The 18,985-nt window shown below is 53.4% G+C and overlaps 1 protein-coding gene across 1 annotated transcript in view; it reads left to right on the plus strand.

Moving 5' to 3' along the window:
• MAP2K7 (mitogen-activated protein kinase kinase 7) overlaps positions 1 to 18,985 on the plus strand; it is a 29,689-nt gene that overhangs the window by 4,855 nt on the left and 5,849 nt on the right. Inside the window, exons 2-8 of the mRNA XM_063181856.1 lie at positions 8,207 to 8,342; positions 10,043 to 10,109; positions 11,611 to 11,724; positions 12,563 to 12,682; positions 13,628 to 13,735; positions 15,490 to 15,669; positions 18,147 to 18,227. Coding sequence (XP_063037926.1) covers positions 8,207 to 8,342; positions 10,043 to 10,109; positions 11,611 to 11,724; positions 12,563 to 12,682; positions 13,628 to 13,735; positions 15,490 to 15,669; positions 18,147 to 18,227 — 806 coding nt within the window. The remainder of the gene's footprint in view (positions 1 to 8,206; positions 8,343 to 10,042; positions 10,110 to 11,610; positions 11,725 to 12,562; positions 12,683 to 13,627; positions 13,736 to 15,489; positions 15,670 to 18,146; positions 18,228 to 18,985) is intronic.

Raw genomic sequence — 18,985 nt, forward strand, 5'->3', positions numbered from 1 at the left:
TCTGCTCTCCAATATAAATTAATTCCTCCAATTTATCTTCATTTCTGCCCCCAATTTAAATGAATTTCTGCCCCTTAATTTAAGTTCATTTTCCCCATTTTAAATTAATTTTTGCTCTCCAATTTAACTTCATGTCCCCCATTTAAATTCATTTCTGCCCCAATTTATTTCCCCTAATTAAAATTCATTTTTTCTCCCCAATTTAAATGATTTTCCCAATTTAAATTAATTTCCCCCAATTAAAATTAATTTCCCTCTCCAATTTAACTTTATTTCCTCCCAATTTAAATTAATTTTTACCCCAAATTTTATTTATTTCCCCAATTTAAATTAATTTCTTCTCCCCATTTTAACTTTATTTCTGCCCCCATTTTAAGTTTATTCCCCCCAATTTTAATTCATTTATTTAAATTAATTTCCCCAATTTAAATTCATTTCTGCCCCAATTTATTTCCCCTAATTTAAAATCATTTTTGCTCCCCAATTTAAATTATTTCCCCAATTTAAATTAATTTTCCCCCACAATTTAACTTCATTTTCCCCCCCAATTTAAATTCGTTCTTGCCCCAAATTTTATTTATTTCCCCCAATTTAAATCCATTATTGCCACCCAATTTAAATTAATTTCCCCCAATTTAACTTCATTTCTGCTCCAAATTTATTTCCCCAATTTAAATGAATTCCTGCTTTTCAATTTAAATTAATTCCCCCCAATTAATATTAATTTCCCCCTCCAATTTAACTTTATTTTCCCTCAATTTAAATTCAATTTTGCCCCAAATTTTATTTATTTCCCCAATTTAAATTAATTTCTGCCCCCAATTTATTTCCCCTAATTTAAATTAATTCCTCCCTCTCAATTTTATTTCTATTTTAAATTCATTTCTCCTCCCCAATTTAACTTCATTCTCCCAATTTAAATTCATTTTTGCCCCCAAATTTAAATTATCTCCCCAATTTAAATCCATTTCTGCCCCAAATTTATTCTCCCTAATTTAAAATAATTTATTCTGCCCAATTGAAATGAATTCCCTCAATTTAAATTTATTTTCCCATCCAATTTAACTTCATTTTCCCCAATTTAAATTCATTTCTGCCCCAATTTATTTCCCCAATTTCAATGAATTCCCGCTTTTCAATTTAAATTAATTCCCCCAATTAAAATTCATTTCCCCTCCAGTCTAACTTCATTTTCCCCCAATTTAAATTAATTTTTGCCCCAAATTTTATTTATTTCCCCCAATTTAAATCCATTTTTACCACCCAATTTAAATTAATTTCCCCCACTTTAAATCCATTTCTGCTCCAAATTTATTTCCCCAATTTCAATGAATTCCTGCTTTTCAATTTAAATTAATTCCCCCAATTAAAATTAATTCCCCCTCCAATTTAACTTTATTTTCCCCCAATTTAAATTAATTTTTGCCCCAAATTTTATTTCCCCCAATTTAAATTAATTTCTTCTCCCCAATTTAACTTTATTTCTGCCCCCATTTTAAGTTTATTCCCCCCAATTTTAATTCATTTATTTAAATTAATTTCCCCAATTGAAATCCATTTCTGCCCCAATTTATTCCCCCAATTTAAATTAATTTATTTCCTCCAATTTAAATTAATTTCTGCTCTATAATTTAACTTAATTCCCCAATTTAAATTTATTTTCCCATCCAATTTAACTTCATTTTCCCCAATTTAAATTCATTTCTGCTCCAAATTTATTTCCCCAATTTCAATGAATTCCTGCTTTTCAATTTAAATTAATTCCCCCAATTAAAACTAATTTCCTCCTCCAATTTAACTTTATTTTGCCCCAATTTAAATTAATTTCTGCCCCCAATGTATTTCCCTAATTTAAATTAACTCCTCCCCCTCAATTAAATTTATTTCTATTTTAAATTCATTTCTCCTCCCCAATTTAACTTCATTCTCCCAATTTAAATTCATTTTTGCCCCCAAATTTAAATTATCTCCCCAATTTAAATCCATTTCTGCCCCAAATTTATTCCCCCTAATTTAAAATAATTTATTCTGCCCAATTGAAATGAATTCCCTCAATTTAAATTTATTTTCCCATCCAATTTAACTTCATTTTCCCCAATTTAAATTCATTTCTGCCCCAATTTATTTCCCCAATTTCAATGAATTCCCGCTTTTCAATTTAAATTAATTCCCCCAATTAAAACTAATTTCCTCGTCCAATTTAACTTTATTTTCCCCCAATTTAAATTAATTTTTGCCCCAAATTTCATTTATTTCCACCAATTTAAATTAATTTTGCCCCAAATTTTATTTATTTCCCCCAATTTAAATCCATTTTTTACCATCCAATTTAAATTTATTCCCCCAATTAAAATTAATTTTCCCCTCCAATTTAACTTTATTTCCCCCAATTTAAATTAATTTCTGCTCCAAATTTATTTCCCCAATTTAAATGAATTCCTTGCTTTTCAATTTAAATTAATTTCCCTCTCCAATTTACTTTTTTTTCCCCCAATTTAAATTAATTTTGCCCCAAATTTTATTCATTTCCCCCAATTTCATTCATTCCTGCCCCAGTTTAATTCCCCCACCCCAATCCCTCCCTTTTTAATTTTTTCTCTTTTTTTCTTCTGTTTTGTTTTTTATTTCTTTTTTTTAATTACTTTATTATTATTTTTTTATTATTTTTTGATTATTTCTTTATTATTTTCCCCCCGCTGCCCCTCCCCCATCTCCAGTCATCGTCATCACCCTTAGCCCCGCCCCCGCTCCGTCCCAGCGAGCAGGTACCGCCCCTCCCCCACCCAGGCCCTCCCCCGTGCCTCAGTTTCCCTTTGCAGCATCTTGGCCCCTCCCCCCATTGAACCCCTCCCCTTTTTAACCCCTCCCCCTGTGCCTCAGTTTCCCTTTGCAGCATCTTGGCCCCTCCCCTTTTAACCCCTCCCCCCGTGCCTCAGTTTCCCCTTTGCAGCATCTTGGCCCCTCCCCCCTTTTAACCCCTCCCCATTTAACCCCTTCCCTCCCGTGCCTCAGTTTCCCTTTTGGAGCATCTTGGCCCCTCCCCTTTTTAACCCCTCCCCCCGTGCCTCAGTTTCCCTTTTGCAGCATCTTGGCCCCTCCCTCACCCAGCCCCTCCCCCTGTGCCTCAGTTTCCCCTTTGATGCATCTTGGCCCCTCCCCCCATTTAACCCCTCCCCTTTTAACCCCTCCCCCCGTGCCTCAGTTTCCCCTTTGTGGCAGCTTTACCCCTTCCCAAAATGGGGACCCCTCCCCATTTAACCCCCCCCTTGTGCCTCAGTTTCCCCCTTGCAGCATCTTGACCCCTCCCCCCATTTAACCCCTCCCCGCCCGGAATGTCCCCCTGTGTCCCCTCCCCCCCCCCGGCTGTGGCATGGAGTGACCCCCCCGGCCCCTGCAGCATGCGGCCGTAACGGACCATTGCGGAAATGGGGGGGAACGGGGAAAATGGGGAGAAATATGGAAAATTGAGGGGGGGGGAAATGGGAAAATTGGGGGGAAAATGGGGGAAAAACCAGGGAATGGGGGAAATGGGAAAAATGGGGGTGGAAATGGGAAAAATTGGGGAGAAACTGAGAAAAATGTAGAAAAACTTGGAGGGAAATGATGGAAAATTGGGGCGGGGGGGAGAAAAAGGGAAAATGGGGGGAAATTGGGGGAAATGGGGAAAACCAGGAAAAATGGGGGAAAAAATGGGGAAAAGGGGGGAAATTGGGGGAAAACCGTTGGGAATTGGGGGGGAAATGGGGAAATGGGGGGGAAACCAGGGAGAAGTGGGGGAAAAAACTGGAAAACCTGGGAGGAAAATGGGGGAAATTGGAAGGAAATGGGGGAAAATGAGGAGAAATTGGGAGAAAAGTGGGGTAAAACGGGGGGGAAATGGGAAAAAGGGGTGGAAAATCAGGGGGAATTTGGGGGAAAAAAGGGGGGAAAACCAGGGGGAGGTGGGGGGAAATGGGAAAAATGTGGGGGAATGGGGGGGAACAAGAAAACTGGGGTGGGGGGATTGGGGAAAATGGGGAGAAAACGGGAAAATTGCAGGGAAATGGGGGAAAATGGGAAAAAATGGGGAGAAAATGGAGAAAAATTTGGAAAAATGGGGAAAATTGGGGGGAAATGGGAAGGAAATTTGGGGGAAGAATGGGGGGGGAATGGGGGGAAAGGCAGAGGGAATTGGGGGGAAATTGGGAAAAATGGGATCAAGTGGGGGGGAAATGGGAAAATAAGGAAAAATTGGGGGGGTGGAAATGGGGGAAAATTGGGGAGCAAATGGGGAAAAATTTGGAAAAACTTGGGGGAAATTGGGAAAATGGGGGAGAAATTGGGAAAAATTGGGGGGGAAATGGGAAAAATGGGGGGAAACTGGGAAAAAATGGGAGAAAATGGGGGGAAAAGGGGAGAAGCAGGAAAAATGTTGGGGGGAAATGGGGGAAAATTGGAGAGGAGATTGAGAAAATTGAGGAGAAATGGGAAAATGGGGGGGAAATGAGAAAATTGGGGGGGAAATGGGAAAAATTGGGGAGGAAATGGGGGAAAATTTGGAAAAACTGGGGGGAAACAGGAAAATTGGGGGAAGTTGGGAAAATGGGGGGGAAATTGGGAAAAACTGGGAGGAAAATGGGAGGAAATTGGGGGGGAAATGGGAAAAATGGGGGGGAAAACTGGGAAAAAATGGGAGAAAATGGGGGGAAATGGGGGAAAATTTGAGAGGAGATTGAGAAAATTGAGGAGAAATGGGAAAATGGGGGGGAAATGGGAAAATTGGGGGAAACGGGGGGAATCGGGAAAATTGGGGAGCAAATGGGGAAAAATTTGGAAAAACTGGGGGGAAATTGGGGGGAAAATTGGGAGGAAATTGGGAAAAACTGGGAGGAAATTGGGGGGGAAATGGGAAAGCTGGGGAAAATGGGGGGGAAATGGGAAAACCAGGAAAAGTGGGGGGGGGGAATGGGCGAAAATTGGGGAGGAAATGGGAAAATGGGAAGAATTTGGGAGAAAATGGGGGAAAATTGGGAAAAACTGGGGGGAAATTGGGAGAAAACCAGGGGGAATCGGGGGGAAATTGCGAAAAATGGGGGAGAAAATGGGGAAAAAACTGGAAAAACTGTGGGGGAAATGGAAAAAATGGGGGGAAGATGGGAAAATTGGGGGAAATGGGGAAAATCAGGAAAAATGAGGGGGGAATGGGGGAAAAAATGGGGGAAATCTGAAAAATTTGGAAAATTGGGGAAAAATTGCGGAAAAATTGGGGGAAATGGGGAACAATGGGGGCAATGGGGTAAAATGGGGACATGAGGAAAAAATTGCAGAAAAGTCAGGGAAATGGGAGAAAGTGGGTGGAAAATTGGGGGAAATGGGAGAAAATGGGGAAAAAATATGAAAAAATGGGAAGAAAAACAAGGGGGAAAATTGGGGGGAAATACGGAAAAATTCTGGAAAAAATGGAGGAAAATTGGGGGCAAATGTGGTGGGAATGGGGAAAAGACAAAAATGCGGGGAAATATGGGAAAACAGTGGGAAATCGGGGGAAAATGGTAAAAACTTGGGGAAGTTGGGGGAAAATGTGGGGAAATCGGGAGGAAATTGGGAAAAAATGGGGAAATGGGGGAGAATGGGGAAAGGAGTGAAAAGTGGGGAACACCAGGGGAAAATGGGGGGAAATGGAGTAAAATGGGGAAAAGGAAAATTGGGAGAAGTGAGGGGAAATGGGGAAAAATTGAGAAAAATGGGTGAGAAAATTGGGGAAAACTTTGGGGAAAATTTGGTGGAAATGGAGGAAAATGGAGAGAAAAAAAGATGAGAATGGGTAAAAATGGGGGAAAATGGGGAGGAAATTGAGGGGAAATGGGGAAAAATGGGAATTGGGAAAAATGGGGCAGGAGGGGGAGCTGGGAACGGGGAAAATGGTGGGAAGAGGGAGATGGGATGGGAATGGGAAAAATGAGGCAAGAATGGGGAGAATTGGGGGAAATGGGAAAAAAATGAAGGGAAAAAATAAGGAAAATGGGGCAGGAATGGGGGAAATGAGGAAAAATTGGGGGCAATTGTAGGAAAATGGGGCTGGGAGGGGAAAATGGGGCAAGAGCTTGGGAAATGGGGCAGGAAACTGCAAAAAGAGGAGAAAAAGGGGAAAATTTTGGGCTCTCTGTGCCCCCTCAGTTTTTGGGGTTCCGACCTTTCCCCCTCTCCAGTTTTTGGGTTTTGACAATTTTCTCCCCCGATTTTGGGGTCCTGATGTTTTTTCTTCCACGTTTTGGGGTTCCTGAAGGGTTTTTTTTGTCTGCCCCATTCCAGTTTTGGGGTTCCTGAGCACATTCACATCCACTCACATTTTGGGGTCCCTGCTGTGTCTCCCCATATTTATGGAGTTCTCTCCCCATTTTTGGGGTTCTCTCCCCACGTTTGGATTTTTCTCCCTATTATTGGGTCCTCCCCTGCATTTTTTGAGTTTTCTCTCTGAATTTTGGGGTTCTGTGTCTCCCCCTCTTTGGAGTTCTCTCCCCATTTTTAGGGTTCTCCGTTTTTGGGGTTCTCTTTGGAGGTTTTTTAGGTGTCTGTTCCTTTTTTGAGTTTTCCATTTTTGAGGTTCTTGTCCATGTTTGGATTCTCTTCCCTCTTTTGGCTTCTCCATTTATGGTGTCCCCTCTCCATTTTTGAAATTATTTCCCCTTTGTTTGGATTCTCAGTTTTGGGGCTCTCTCTCCCCATTTTTGAAGTTTTTTCCCCTTTTTTTTGACTCTCAATTTTTGGAGTTCTGTGCCCCGTTTTGGGGTTCTGTCTCTCCCCATTTTCAGGTTTCTCCCCCTTTTTTGGCTTCTCCCCCCATTTCTGGAGTTCTCCACATTTTTGGGGTTCTCTCCCCATTTTTTTGCATCCCCTGCCCATTTTTGGGTTCTCCCCCCATTTCTGGTGTTCCCTCCCCGTTTTTGGGTTTCTCTGTCCATATTTTAGGATTCTCTTCCCATTTTTGGGGGTTCTCTCCCCGTTTCTGAGGTTTCACCATTTTTGGGTTTCTCCCCCCATTTCTGTCGTTCCCTCCCTGTTTTTTGGGTTTCTTTCCCCATTTTTGGGTTTCTCCACCCATTTTTTGGGGTTTCTCTCCCCATTTTTGGGTCTCATCGTTTTTGTGTTTCTCCCCCGTTTTTAGGGTTCTCCCCCCGTTTTTGGTTTCTCTCCCTGTTTTGGGGTTTTTCCCCCCCTGTTTTGGGTTTCTCCCCCCATTTTTGGTTTCTCTCCCCATTTTTAGGATTCTCTCCTCATTTCTGGGGTGTCTCCCCTGATTTTTGGGGTTCTCTCCCCATTTTTGGGTTCTCCCCCCCGTTTTGGGTTTCTCCCTCCTGTTTTGGGTTTCTCCCCCCATTTTTGGCTTCTCTCCCCATTTTTAGGATTCTCTCCTCATTTCTGGGGTTTCTCCCCTGATTTTTGGGGTTCTCTCCACATTTTGGGTTCTCTCCCCGTTTTGGGGTTTTTCCCCCCCTGTTTTGGGTTTCTCCCCCATTTTTGGGTTCTCTCCCCATTTTTAGGATTCTCTCCTCATTTCTGGGGTTCCCCCCCTGATTTTTGAGGTTCTCTCCACATTTTGGGTTTCTCCCCCCATTTTTGGGTTTCTCCCCCCATTTTTGGTTTCTCTCCCTTTTTTGGGGTTTCTCCCCCCATTTTTGGGTTTCTCCCCCCATTTTTGGTTTCTCTCCCTTTTTTGGGGTTTCTTCCCCCTATTTTGGGTTTCTCCCCCCATTTTTGGGTTCTCTCCCCATTTTGGGGTTTTCCCCCCCTGTTTTGGGTTTCTCCCCCCATTTCTGTTGTTTCTTTCCCCATTTTTGGGTTTCTTCCCCCATTTTTGGTTTCTCTCCCCATTTTTAGGATTCTCTCCCCGTTTTGGGTTTCTCCCCCCATTTTTGGTTTCTCTCCCCATTTTTTAGGATTCTCTCCTCATTTCTGGGGTTTCTCCCCTGAATTTTGGGGTTCTCTCCCCATTTTTGGTTTCTCCCCCCATTTTTGGGTTCTCTCCCCGTTTTGGGGTTTTCCCCCCCATTTTTGGGTTCTCTCCCTGTTTTGGGTTTCTCCCCCCATTTTTGGGTTTCTCCCCCCATTTTTGGGTTCTCTCCCCGTTTTGGGGTTTGGGTTGTCCCCCCTGTTTTGGGGTTTCTCTCCCCATTTCTGGGTTTCTCCCCCCATTTTGGGGTCCCTGACTCTCTGTTCTCCCCCCCAGCCCTGCAGCTGCCCCTGGTGAGCGAGGGGGGCCGGGGGGGTCCCCCCGAGAGCCCCCAGCCCGCGCCCCCCCCCCGGCCCCGGCAGATGCTGGGGCTGCCCCCGCCCCCGTTCCTGGTGCCGCGCAGCCTCGAGAGGTGAGGACACGCCCCCGGGCCCTCATTGGCTGACGGGGACAGCCCGGGAGCTGATTGGCTGGTTGAGGAGAGCCCGGAAGCTGATGGGGGAGAGACTGGAAGCTGATTGGCCGATTTGGGAGACCTTGGGTGCTGATTGGCTGATTGGGGAGCTTGGGGAGAGCCTGGATGCTGATTCGCCCCTTGGGGAGAACTTGGGTGCTGATTGGCCAATGGGGGAGAGCCTGGGAGGTGATTGGGGAGAGCCTGGAAGCTGATTGGCTGGTTGGGGAGAATCTGGATGCTGATTGGCCAGTGGGGGAGAGCCTGGAAGCTGATTGGCTGGTTGGGGAGAGCCTGGAAGCTGATTGGGCAATGGAGAAGTGCCTGGAAGCTGATTGGCTGATTGGGGAGAGCCTGGAAGCTGATTGGCTGATTGGCCAGAGCCTGGGTGCTGATTGGCCCATTGGGGAGAGCCTGGGTGCTGATTGGCCAGAGGCACTGGGAGATCCTATGCTCTGATTGGTCAGAGATTGGGGGAGGTCCTGAGCTCTGATTGGCCAGAGATGTAGGGAGGTCCTGTGCTGTGATTGGTTGGAGGTTAGTGGAGGTCCCCTGTTCTGATTGGCCAGTAGTCCAGCAGAATCAAAGCTTGATTGAACAGAAGTCCAGGGGAATCCTGTGCCCTGATTGGCCAGCAGGCTCACATTTGCCAGAGGAAGGTCACGCATCCTGATTGCCTAGAGGTCTGTGGAGATCCTGTGCTCTGATTGGCCAGAGTTCTGGAGAGAGCCTGTGCTCTGATTGGCCGACAGAGGATCATGTACTCTGATTGGCAAGGAGTTTGTCATGTGTCCTCATTGGCCAGAGGCTTTGGGGGATCCTCTGCTCTGATTGGCCAGAGATTCTGAGAAATCCTGTGCCATGATTGGCCAGAGATCAGGGAGTTTTCCATGCTCTGTTTGGATAGAATTCTAGGGTGATAACGTGAGCTGATTAGCCGAGCAGGAGGCTTGTGCTGATTGGCTGGGTGGGCAGGAGTCTGCAGGTGGTGATTGGCCAGACATTCCAGGGAGATCCTGCGCTCTGATTGGCCAGAGATCCAAGGGGCCGTGTGTTGTGATTGGCTGGGCAGGAGGATTCGCGCAGTGATTGGTTGGACGTTCAGGAGCCTGTGGTGCTGATTGGCTGCTGCTCTGAGGGTGTGTAGGCCCTGATTGGCCAGAGCCTGGGGAGTGGCGTGTTCTCATTGGCGAGAGCTTCAGAGTGATTTTAAGCAGTGATTGGCTGGAGCAGGGTTTGCAGCTGCTGATTGGTTGGTGGTTCAGAGGATCCCAGTTGCTGATTGGCCTGGTGGGCAGGAGAGCTGTGTGCCCATTGGCCAGGAGTGTGAGAGCCCACTGGGTGCTGATTGGCTTGGCAGGCGGAATTTCCTGTCCTGCCATTGGCCAGAGCTGTGATTCCGTGTGTGCTGATTGGCCCGGCTCTCCCCACGCCCTGACCTGATTGCCTAGGCTTTCCAAGTGCCCTGAGGTGATTGGCTGAGCTCTCCCATTGCCCTCAGCTGATTGGCCGGGCTCTCCCCATGCCCTGACCTGATTGGCTAGGCTTTCCAAGTGCCCTGAGGTGATTGGCTGAGCTCTCCCATTACCCTCAGCTGATTGGCCGGTCCCTCCCCATGCCCTAAGCTGATTGGCTGAACTCTCCCGTTGCCTCCATAGCATTGAGATCGACCAGAAGCTGCAGGAGATCATGAAACAGACGGGGTACCTGACCGTGGGGGGACAGGTGAGCATGGGGGGGACAGGTGAGCATGGGGGTACCTGACCGTGGGGGGACAGGTGAGCATGGGGGGGACAGGTGAGAATGGGGGTACCTGGATGTGGGGGCCAGGTGAGAATGAGGTGGGAATAGGTGAGAGTGAGGGGGGACAGGTGAGTCGGGGGGGTACCTGACTATTGGGGGACAGGTGAGAGTGAGGGGGGAACAGGTGAGTCAGGGGGTTACCTGACTATTGGGGGACAGGTGAGAGTGAGGGGGTTACCTGTCCATTGGGGACAGGTGAGTCAGGGGGTACCTGGATGTGGGGGGACAGGTGAGAGTGGGGGGGGAAGAGGTGAGAGTGAGGGGGGAACAGGTGAGTAGGGGGGGGACAGGTGGGCGTGGTGAGGGGCCCAGGTGAGGATGGGCTGTTACCTGACTTTGTGGGGTTCCCTGGCCATGGGGCGCACAGGTGAGGGTGGGAGTGGTTACCTTGCTCTGGGGGGCGCAGGTGAGGATTGAGGGGGGTTACCTGGCCATGGGAGGGGTTACCTGGCCATGGGAGGGGTTACCTGGCCATGGAGGCCCAGGTGAGTCAGGGGGTACCTGGCTGTGGGGGGCCAGGTGAGGATGAGGGGGGTGCAGGTGAGGATGGGTGGGGTCATGTGGGCGTGGTGAGGGGCCCAGGTGAGGATGGGTGAGGTTACCTGACTGTGGGGGCCCAGGTGAGGATGGGGAGGAGTTACCTGGCTCTGGGAGGGGTTACCTGGCCATGGGAGCCCAGGTGAGGGTCAAGGGGGGGTTACCTGGCCATGGGAGCCCAGGTGAGGGTCAGGGGGGTTATATGGCCATGTTACCTGTCTGTGGGCCCAGGGTGAGGTTTGAGGGGGGTTCACCTGTCCATGGGCCCCAGGTGAGGTTTGAGGGGGGGTTACCTGTCCATGAGCCCCAGGTGAGGTTTGAGGAGGGTTCACCTGTCCGTGGGCCCCAGGTGAGGGTCAGGGGGGGTTACCTGGCCGTGCAGTCCCAGGTGAGGATCAGGGGGGGGTTACTTGGCCATGTTATCTGTCCGTGGGCCCCAGGTGAGGTTTGAGGGGGGTTCACCTGTCCGTAGGCCCCAGGTGAGGTTTGAGGGGGGTTCACCTGTCCGTAGGCCCCAGGTGAGGTTTGAGGGGGGTTCACCTGTCCGTAGGCCCCAGGTGAGGTTTGAGGGGGGTTCACCTGTCCGTGGGCCCCAGGTGAGGTTTGAGGGGGGTTCACCTGTCCGTAGGCCCCAGGTGACGTTTGAGGGGGATTCACCTGTCTGTGGGCCCCAGGTGAGGTTTGAGGGGGGTTCACCTGTCCGTAGGCCCCAGATGAGGTTTGAGGGGGGTTCACCTGTCTGTGGGCCCCAGGTGAGGTTTGAGGGGGGTTCACATGTCCGTAGGCCCCAGGTGAGGTTTGAGGGGGGGGTTCACCTGTCCGTGGGCCCCAGGTGAGGTCGGGGCTGTCCCAGGTGCCCCCTAACCCCCCCTGCCCCCCCCCCCAGCGGTACCAGGCCGAGATCAATGACCTGGAGAACCTGGGCGAGATCGGCAGCGGCACCTGCGGGCAGGTGTGGAAGATGCGATTCCGCAAGACCGGGCACGTCATCGCCGTCAAGGTGTGCACGGGGACACCTGGGGGACACCTGGGGACACACCTGGGACAGCATGGGGACACCTGAGACGCACCTGGGACACTGCGAGGACACCTGGAGGACACCTGGGACACCTCAGGACACTGCGGGGACACCACGGGGGACACCTGAGGACATCTGGGGGACACCTGGGGAGACCTGGGGATACCTGGGACACTATGGGGATGCCTGGGGGACACCTGGGACCCCCCTCAGTGATACCCGTGACCCCCCGTAACACCTGTGACACCTGGGACACACCTGGAGACACCGCAGGGACACCTGGGGACATACCTGGGGACACCTATGGAACACCTGGGGACAGCTGGGGGACACCTGGGGACAGCTGGGGACGCCTGGGGACATCCGGGGGATATCTGGGACACATCTGGGACACACCTGGGGACACTGCGGGGACACCTGGGACAGCTGAGGGACACCTGGGGACATCTGGGACACCTGGAAAATGTGGGGGACACCTGGGACACATGGGACACACCTGGGACCCCTCTGTGACACCTGGGGGTACACCTGGGGACAGCTGGAGGACACCTGGGGACAGCTGGGGGAGATCTGGGACACACCTGGGGACACTGCGGGGACACCTGGGACACCTGGGGACACCTGGGGACATCTGGGACACCTGGAACATGTGGGGGTACACCTGATGACACCTGGGGGAGACTTGGGACACAACTGGGACACCTGGGGACACTTGGGGGACAGCTGGGGACACCCCTGGGGACACACCTGGGACACTGTGGGGACACCTGGGGGACACCTGTGGCCCCTGGTGACCCCTGTCCCCCCGTCCCCCCTGCAGCAAATGCGGCGCTCGGGGAACCGCGAGGAGAACAAGCGCATCCTGATGGACCTGGACGTGGTGCTCAAGAGCCACGACTGCCCCTACATCGTGCAGTGCTTCGGCACCTTCATCACCAACGTGAGCACACCTGGGGGGTCCTGAACACACCTGGGGCACCTGGGGCACCTGGGCGCACCTGGGGGGTCCTGAACAGACCTGGGCACACCTGGGGCACCTGGGTACCCCTGCATCCCCTACATCGTGCAGTGCTTCGGCACCTTCATCACCAATGTGAGCACACCTGGGGGGTCCTGAACACACCTGGGGCACCTGGGCGCACCTGGGGGGTCCTGAACAGACCTGGGCACACCTGGGGCACCTGGGTACCCCTGCATCCCCTACATCGTGCAGTGCTTCGGCACCTTCATCACCAATGTGAGCACACCTGGGGGGTCCTGAACACACCTGGGCACACCTGGGGCACCTGGGTACACCTGGGCACACCTGGGGGCACCTGGGCACACCTGGGGCACCTGCATCCCCTACATCGTGCAGTGCTTCGGCACCTTCATCACCAATGTGAGCACACCTGGGCACACCTGGGGGCACGTGGGTACCCCTGCATCCCCTGCGTCCCCTACATCGTGCAGTGCTTCGGCACCTTCATCACCACCGTGATCACCTGGGGGCACCTGGAGGGCTGGGGGGGGTCTGGAGTGCCCCCCAGTACGCCCAGTCCCTCCCAGTACACTCAATGCTCCCAGTGCCTCCCAGTACACCCAGTGCCCTCAGTACAGCCGGTCCTTCCCAGTACACCCAGTGCCTCCCAGTACCCCCAGTGCTCCCCAGTGGCCCCAGTTCACCCGGTCCCTCCCAGTACACTCAATGCTCCCAGTGCCTCCCAGTACACCCAGTGCCCCCCAGTCCCTCCCGGTGCCCCCAGTTCACTCCCAGTGCCCTCCCAGTGCTCCCAGTCCCCCCCAGCGCTCCCAGTGCTCCCAGTCCCCCCCAGTGCCCTCCCAGTGCCCCCCAGTGCCCTCCCAGTCCCCCCAGTCCCCCCCATTCCCGTTTCTGCTCCCCCAGACCGACGTGTTCATCGCCATGGAGCTCATGGGCACCTGCGCCGAGAAACTCAAGAAGAGAATCCAGGGCCCCATCCCCGAGCGCATCCTGGGCAAGATGACGGTGGCAGTGAGTGACACTGTGGACATTGAGGGGACATGGGGACACTGGGAACATGCAGGGTGGCTCTGGGCAAGATGACGGTGGCAGTGAGTGACACTGGGGACACTGGGGACGTGGGGACTCTGGGAACATGCAGGGTGGCTCTGGGCAAGGTGACAGTGGCAGTGAGTGACACTGGGGGACAGAGGGGACATGGGGACACTGGGAACATGCAGGGTGGCTCTGGGCAAGATGACAGTGGCAGTGAGTGACACTGGGGGACAGAGGGGACGTGGGGACTCTGGGAACATGCAGGGTGGCTCTGGGCAAGGTGACGGTGGCAGTGAGTGACACTGTGGACATTGAGGGGACATGGGGACACTGGGAACATGCAGGGTGGCTCTGGGCAAGATGACGGTGGCAGTGGGTGACACTGGGGGACACTGGGGACGTGGGGACACTGGGAACATGCAGGGTGGCTCTGGGCAAGATGACAGTGGCAGTGAGTGACACTGGGGGACAGAGGGGACGTGGGGACTCTGGGAACATGCAGGGTGGCTCTGGGCAAGGTGACAGTGGCAGTGAGTGACACTGGGGACATTGAGGGGGACAGAGGGGGACAGCAGGGACACTGGGAACATGCAGGGTGGCTCTGGGCAAGGTGACGGTGGCAGTGAGTGACACTGGGGGCACTGGGGACATTGAGGGGACGTGGGGACACTGGGAACATGCAGGGTGGCTCTGGGCAAGGTGACAGTGGCAGTGAGTGACACTGGGGACGCTGGGGGACATGGGGACACTGGGAACATGCAGGGTGGCTCTGGGCAAGGTGACAGTGGCAGTGAGTGACACTGGGGACATTGAGGGGGACAGAGGGGACGTGGAGACACTGGGAACATGCAGGGTGGCTCTGGGCAAGGTGACAGTGGCAGTAAGTGACGCTGGGGACATTGAGGGGGACATTGAGGGGGACAGCAGGGACATCTGGGGAGATTGGGGACACTGAGGACAGGGGGGACACACAGGGTGGCTCTGGGGTTCTGGGCAAGATGACAGTGGCAGTGAGTGACAGCAGGGACACTGGGGACATTGGGGACATCGGGGGGGATTAGAGACACTGGGGACAGGGGGACACTGGGGACACCTGGAGCATTGGGGACATTGGTGAGATTTGGGACAATGTGGACACTGGGGACATTGGGCGACCAAGGACACTGGGGACATGTGGAGCCTTGGGGACACTGGGGACATGGAGGACACACAGGGTGGCTCTGGGGTTCTGGGGAGGATGACAGTGACAGTGAGTGGCACTGGGGACAGTTGGGGCGTTGGGGACAGGCAGAGGGGTCCTGGCATGCTGGGTAAGATGGTGGTGATGGTGAGGGACACTGGGGACATTGGGGGCAGGCAGGGCGTCCCCAGGATTCAGCACCCTCATCCCGAGTGGGCAGGGTGATGGTGGCACAGAGGTGACAGTGACAGCAGAGTGACGCTGGCACAGAGGTGGCACAGAGATGACACAGAGGTGACACTGGGGACAATCCCTGTCCCACAGATGGTGAAGGCGCTGCTGTACCTGAAGGAGAAGCACGGGGTGATCCACAGGGGACATTGGGGACAGTCAGGGTGTTCTGGGCAGGGTGACGGTGGCACAGAGGTGACACAGGGTGACACAGAGGTGACACAGAGGTGACACAGGGTGACACAGGGTGACACAGAGGTGGCACAGAGTTGACACAGGGTGACACAGAGGTGACACAGAGGTGACGCTGTCCCTGCAGATCGTGAAGGCGCTGCTGTACCTGAAGGAGAAGCATGGTGTGATCCACAGGGATGTCAAACCCTCCAACATCCTGCTGGACGAGCGGGGCCAGATCAAACTCTGCGACTTCGGCATCAGCGGCCGCCTGGTGGACTCCAAGGCCAAGACCCGGAGCGCGGGCTGCGCGGCCTACATGGCGGTGAGGGGACACTGGGGACATGGGGACAGGGTTAGGGACATTGGGGACATCCCTCAGAGTGCGGGCTGCGCGGCCTACGTGGCGGTGAGGGGACATTGGGGACATCCTTTGGGACATTGGGGACATGGGGACAGCCCCTGGGACATCCTTTGGGACATTATGGACATGGGGACAGCCCCTGGGACATCCTTTAGGACATTGGGGACATGAGGACAGCCCCTGGGACATCCTTTGGGACACTGGGGACATGGGGACAGCCCCTGGGACATCCTTTGGGACACTGGGGACATCCCCCAGAGCGCGGGCTGCGCGGCCTACATGGCTGTGAGGGGACATTGGGGACATGGGGACAACCCTGGGACATCCTTTGGGACACTGGGGACATAGGGACAGCCCCCGGAGCGCGGGCTGTGCGGCCTACATGGTGGTGACTGGACATGGGGACAAGGTTAGGGACACTGGGGACATCCCCTGGGACATGGGGACATGGCCCAGAGTGTGGGCTGTGCGGCCTACATGGCAGTGAGGGGACATGGGGACATCCCCTGGGACATTGGGGACATGGGGACAGGGTTAGGGACATCCTCTGGGACACTGGGGACATCCCCTGGGACATAGGGGACTGCACACAGAGCACAGGCTGTGCGGCCTACATGGCGGTGAGGGGACATTGGAGACATCCCACAGAGCGCGGGCTGTGCGGCCTACATGGCGGTGAGGGGACACGGGGACATTGGGGACATCCCCTGGGACATCCTTTGGGACATTGGGCACGTGGGGCAGATAGGGGGCATGGGGACACTAGAGACAACGGAGACATTGGGGATGTGGGAGACAGGGGGACATTGTGGGGCAGCAGTGGGGACACTGGGGGGACATTGGGGGAACGTTGGGGACATTGGGGACACTGGGGACATTGGGGGAACGTTGGGGACATTGGGGACACTGGGGACATTGGGGGAATGTTTGGGACATTGGGGACACTGGGGACATTGGGGGAATGTTGGGGACATTGGGGACACTGGGGGGACATTGGGGGAACGTTGGGGACACTGGGGACATTGGGGACACTGGAGATGTGCCCCATCCCCAGAGTGGCCTCTGGGGGGGATCAGGGGGTGTTGGGTCCCCAGGATTGAGGGGGCTGCACCCCGGCCCGGGGATGGGGCTGTGGGGGATCCCCTCGGGTTTGGGGGTGTTGGGGATCCCCTCGGGTTTGGGATTTGGGGATCCCCCCAGGTCTGGGGTTCTGGGTGCTTGGGGGTTCCCGTGTTTGGGGTTTTGGTGTTACCAGGTTTGGGTCTTTGGGAGTTCCCAGGTTTGGGGCTCTCAGGTTCCCCAGGTTGGGGGGTTGCAGGTTCCCAGGTTTGGGGTTCTGGGGGTTTGGGGCTTCCCCGAGTTTGGGAGTTCCCAGATTTGGGGTTTGGGGTTCTGGGTGTTTGGGGGTTCCCAGGTTTGAGGTTCTGTGTTCTCGGGTTTGGGGTTTGGGGTTCCCAGGTTTGGGGCACTGGGTGTTTGGGGGTTCCCAGGTTTGGGGTTTGGGGTCTTGGGGGTTCCCAGGTTTGGGGTTCTGGGGGTTTGGGGCTTCCCCAGGTTTGGGGGTTCCCAGATTTGGGGTTTGGGGTTCTGGGTGTTTGGGGGTTCCCAGGTTTGGGGTTTGGGGTCTCAGGGGTTCCCAGGTTTGGGGTTCTGGGTGTTTTTGGAGTTCCTCAGGTTTGGGGTTTGCAGGTTTCCAGGTTTGGGAGTTGCCAAGTTTGGGGTTTGGGGTTTCAGGGGTTCCCAGATTTAGGGTTTGGGGGTTCCCATGTTTGGGGTTTGGGGGTTGTGGGTGTTTGGGGGTTCCCAGTTTTGGATCTTTGGGAGTTCCCATGTTTGGGTCTGGGGTTTTGGGTCTTTGGGGGCTCCCATGTTTGGGGTTTTGGGGTTCCCAGTTTTGGGTCTTTGGGGATTCCCATGTTTGGGGTTTTGGGTCTTTGGGGGTTCCCATGTTTGGGGTTTTGGGTCTTAGGGGATTCCCGTGTTTGGGGTTTTGGGGTTCCCAGTTTTGGGTCTTTGGGGGTTCCCAAGTTTAGGGTTTCAGGGGTTCCCAGTTTTGGATCTTTGGGAGTTCCCATGTTTGGGTTTGGGGTTTTGGGTCTTTGGGGATTCCCATGTTTGGGGTTTTGGGGTTCCCAGTTTTGGGTCTTTGGGGATTCCCATGTTTGGGGTTTTGGGTCTTAGGGGATTCCCATGTTTGGGGTTTTGGGGTTCCCAGTTTTGGGTCTTTGGGGGTTCCCAAGTTTAGGGTTTCAGGGGTTCCCAGTTTTGGATCTTTGGGAGTTCCCATGTTTGGGTTTGGGGTTTTGGATCTTTGGGGATTCCCATGTTTGGGGTTTTGGGGTTCCCAGTTTTGGGTCTTTGGGGGCTCCCATGTTTGGGGTTTGGGGTTCTGGGGCCCTGCCCCTCCCCCCGTGCCCCCAACGCTGCCCCTCCCCCAGCCCGAGCGCATCGACCCTCCCGACCCCACCAAGCCCGACTACGACATCCGCGCCGACGTCTGGAGCCTCGGCATCTCCCTGGTGAGTCACTGTCCCCACCGTGTCCCCACCGTGTCCCCACCGTGTCCCCAGTGTCACCCAGGGTCACCCAGCGTCCCTCGGCATCTCCCTGGTGAGTGCTGGCCCCACAGTGTCACCAGAGTGTCCCCAGGGCCACCCAGAGTGTCCCCAGTGTCACCCAACATCCCCCAGGGTCACCCAGCGTCCCTCGGCATCTCCCTGGTGAGTGACTGGCCCCACAGTGTCACCAGAGTGTCACTGGGGTGTCCCCAGTGTCACACAGGGTCCCTAAAGCGTCCCTAAACGTCATCCAGGGTCCCCAGAGTGTCCCTAAATGTCACCCAGCGTCGCTAAAGCACCCCAAACATCACCCGGAGTGTCCCCAGCATCCCCCAATGTCACTCAGGGCCTCTAGAGTGTCCCTAGTGTCACCCAGGGTCCCTATAGTGTCCCCAAATGCCACCCAGGGTCCCTAAACATCACCCAGCTGTCCCCAAAGTGTCCCTGACCCCCCCCAGTGTCCCCAGGCTGGCCCCGACCACCTCTGGGTCCCCAGCGTGTCCCCAGGGTGCCACCTCAGCCCTGCAGTGCCACATCTGTCACCTGTCCCACCTGTCATACTTGTGACACCTGTGTGTGTGTGTCACACCTGGCACCTGTCCCTGTCACACCTGTCATACCTGTGACACCTGTGTGTGTGTCACACCTGGCACCTGTCCTTGGCACACCTGGCACACCTGTGACACCTGTGTGTGTGTGTGTGTCACACCTGGCACCTG

The sequence above is a fragment of the Melospiza melodia genome, assembly GCF_035770615.1.
Source record: "Melospiza melodia melodia isolate bMelMel2 chromosome 17 unlocalized genomic scaffold, bMelMel2.pri SUPER_17_unloc_1, whole genome shotgun sequence".
In the NCBI taxonomy this organism is placed as follows: Eukaryota; Metazoa; Chordata; class Aves; order Passeriformes; family Passerellidae; genus Melospiza; species Melospiza melodia.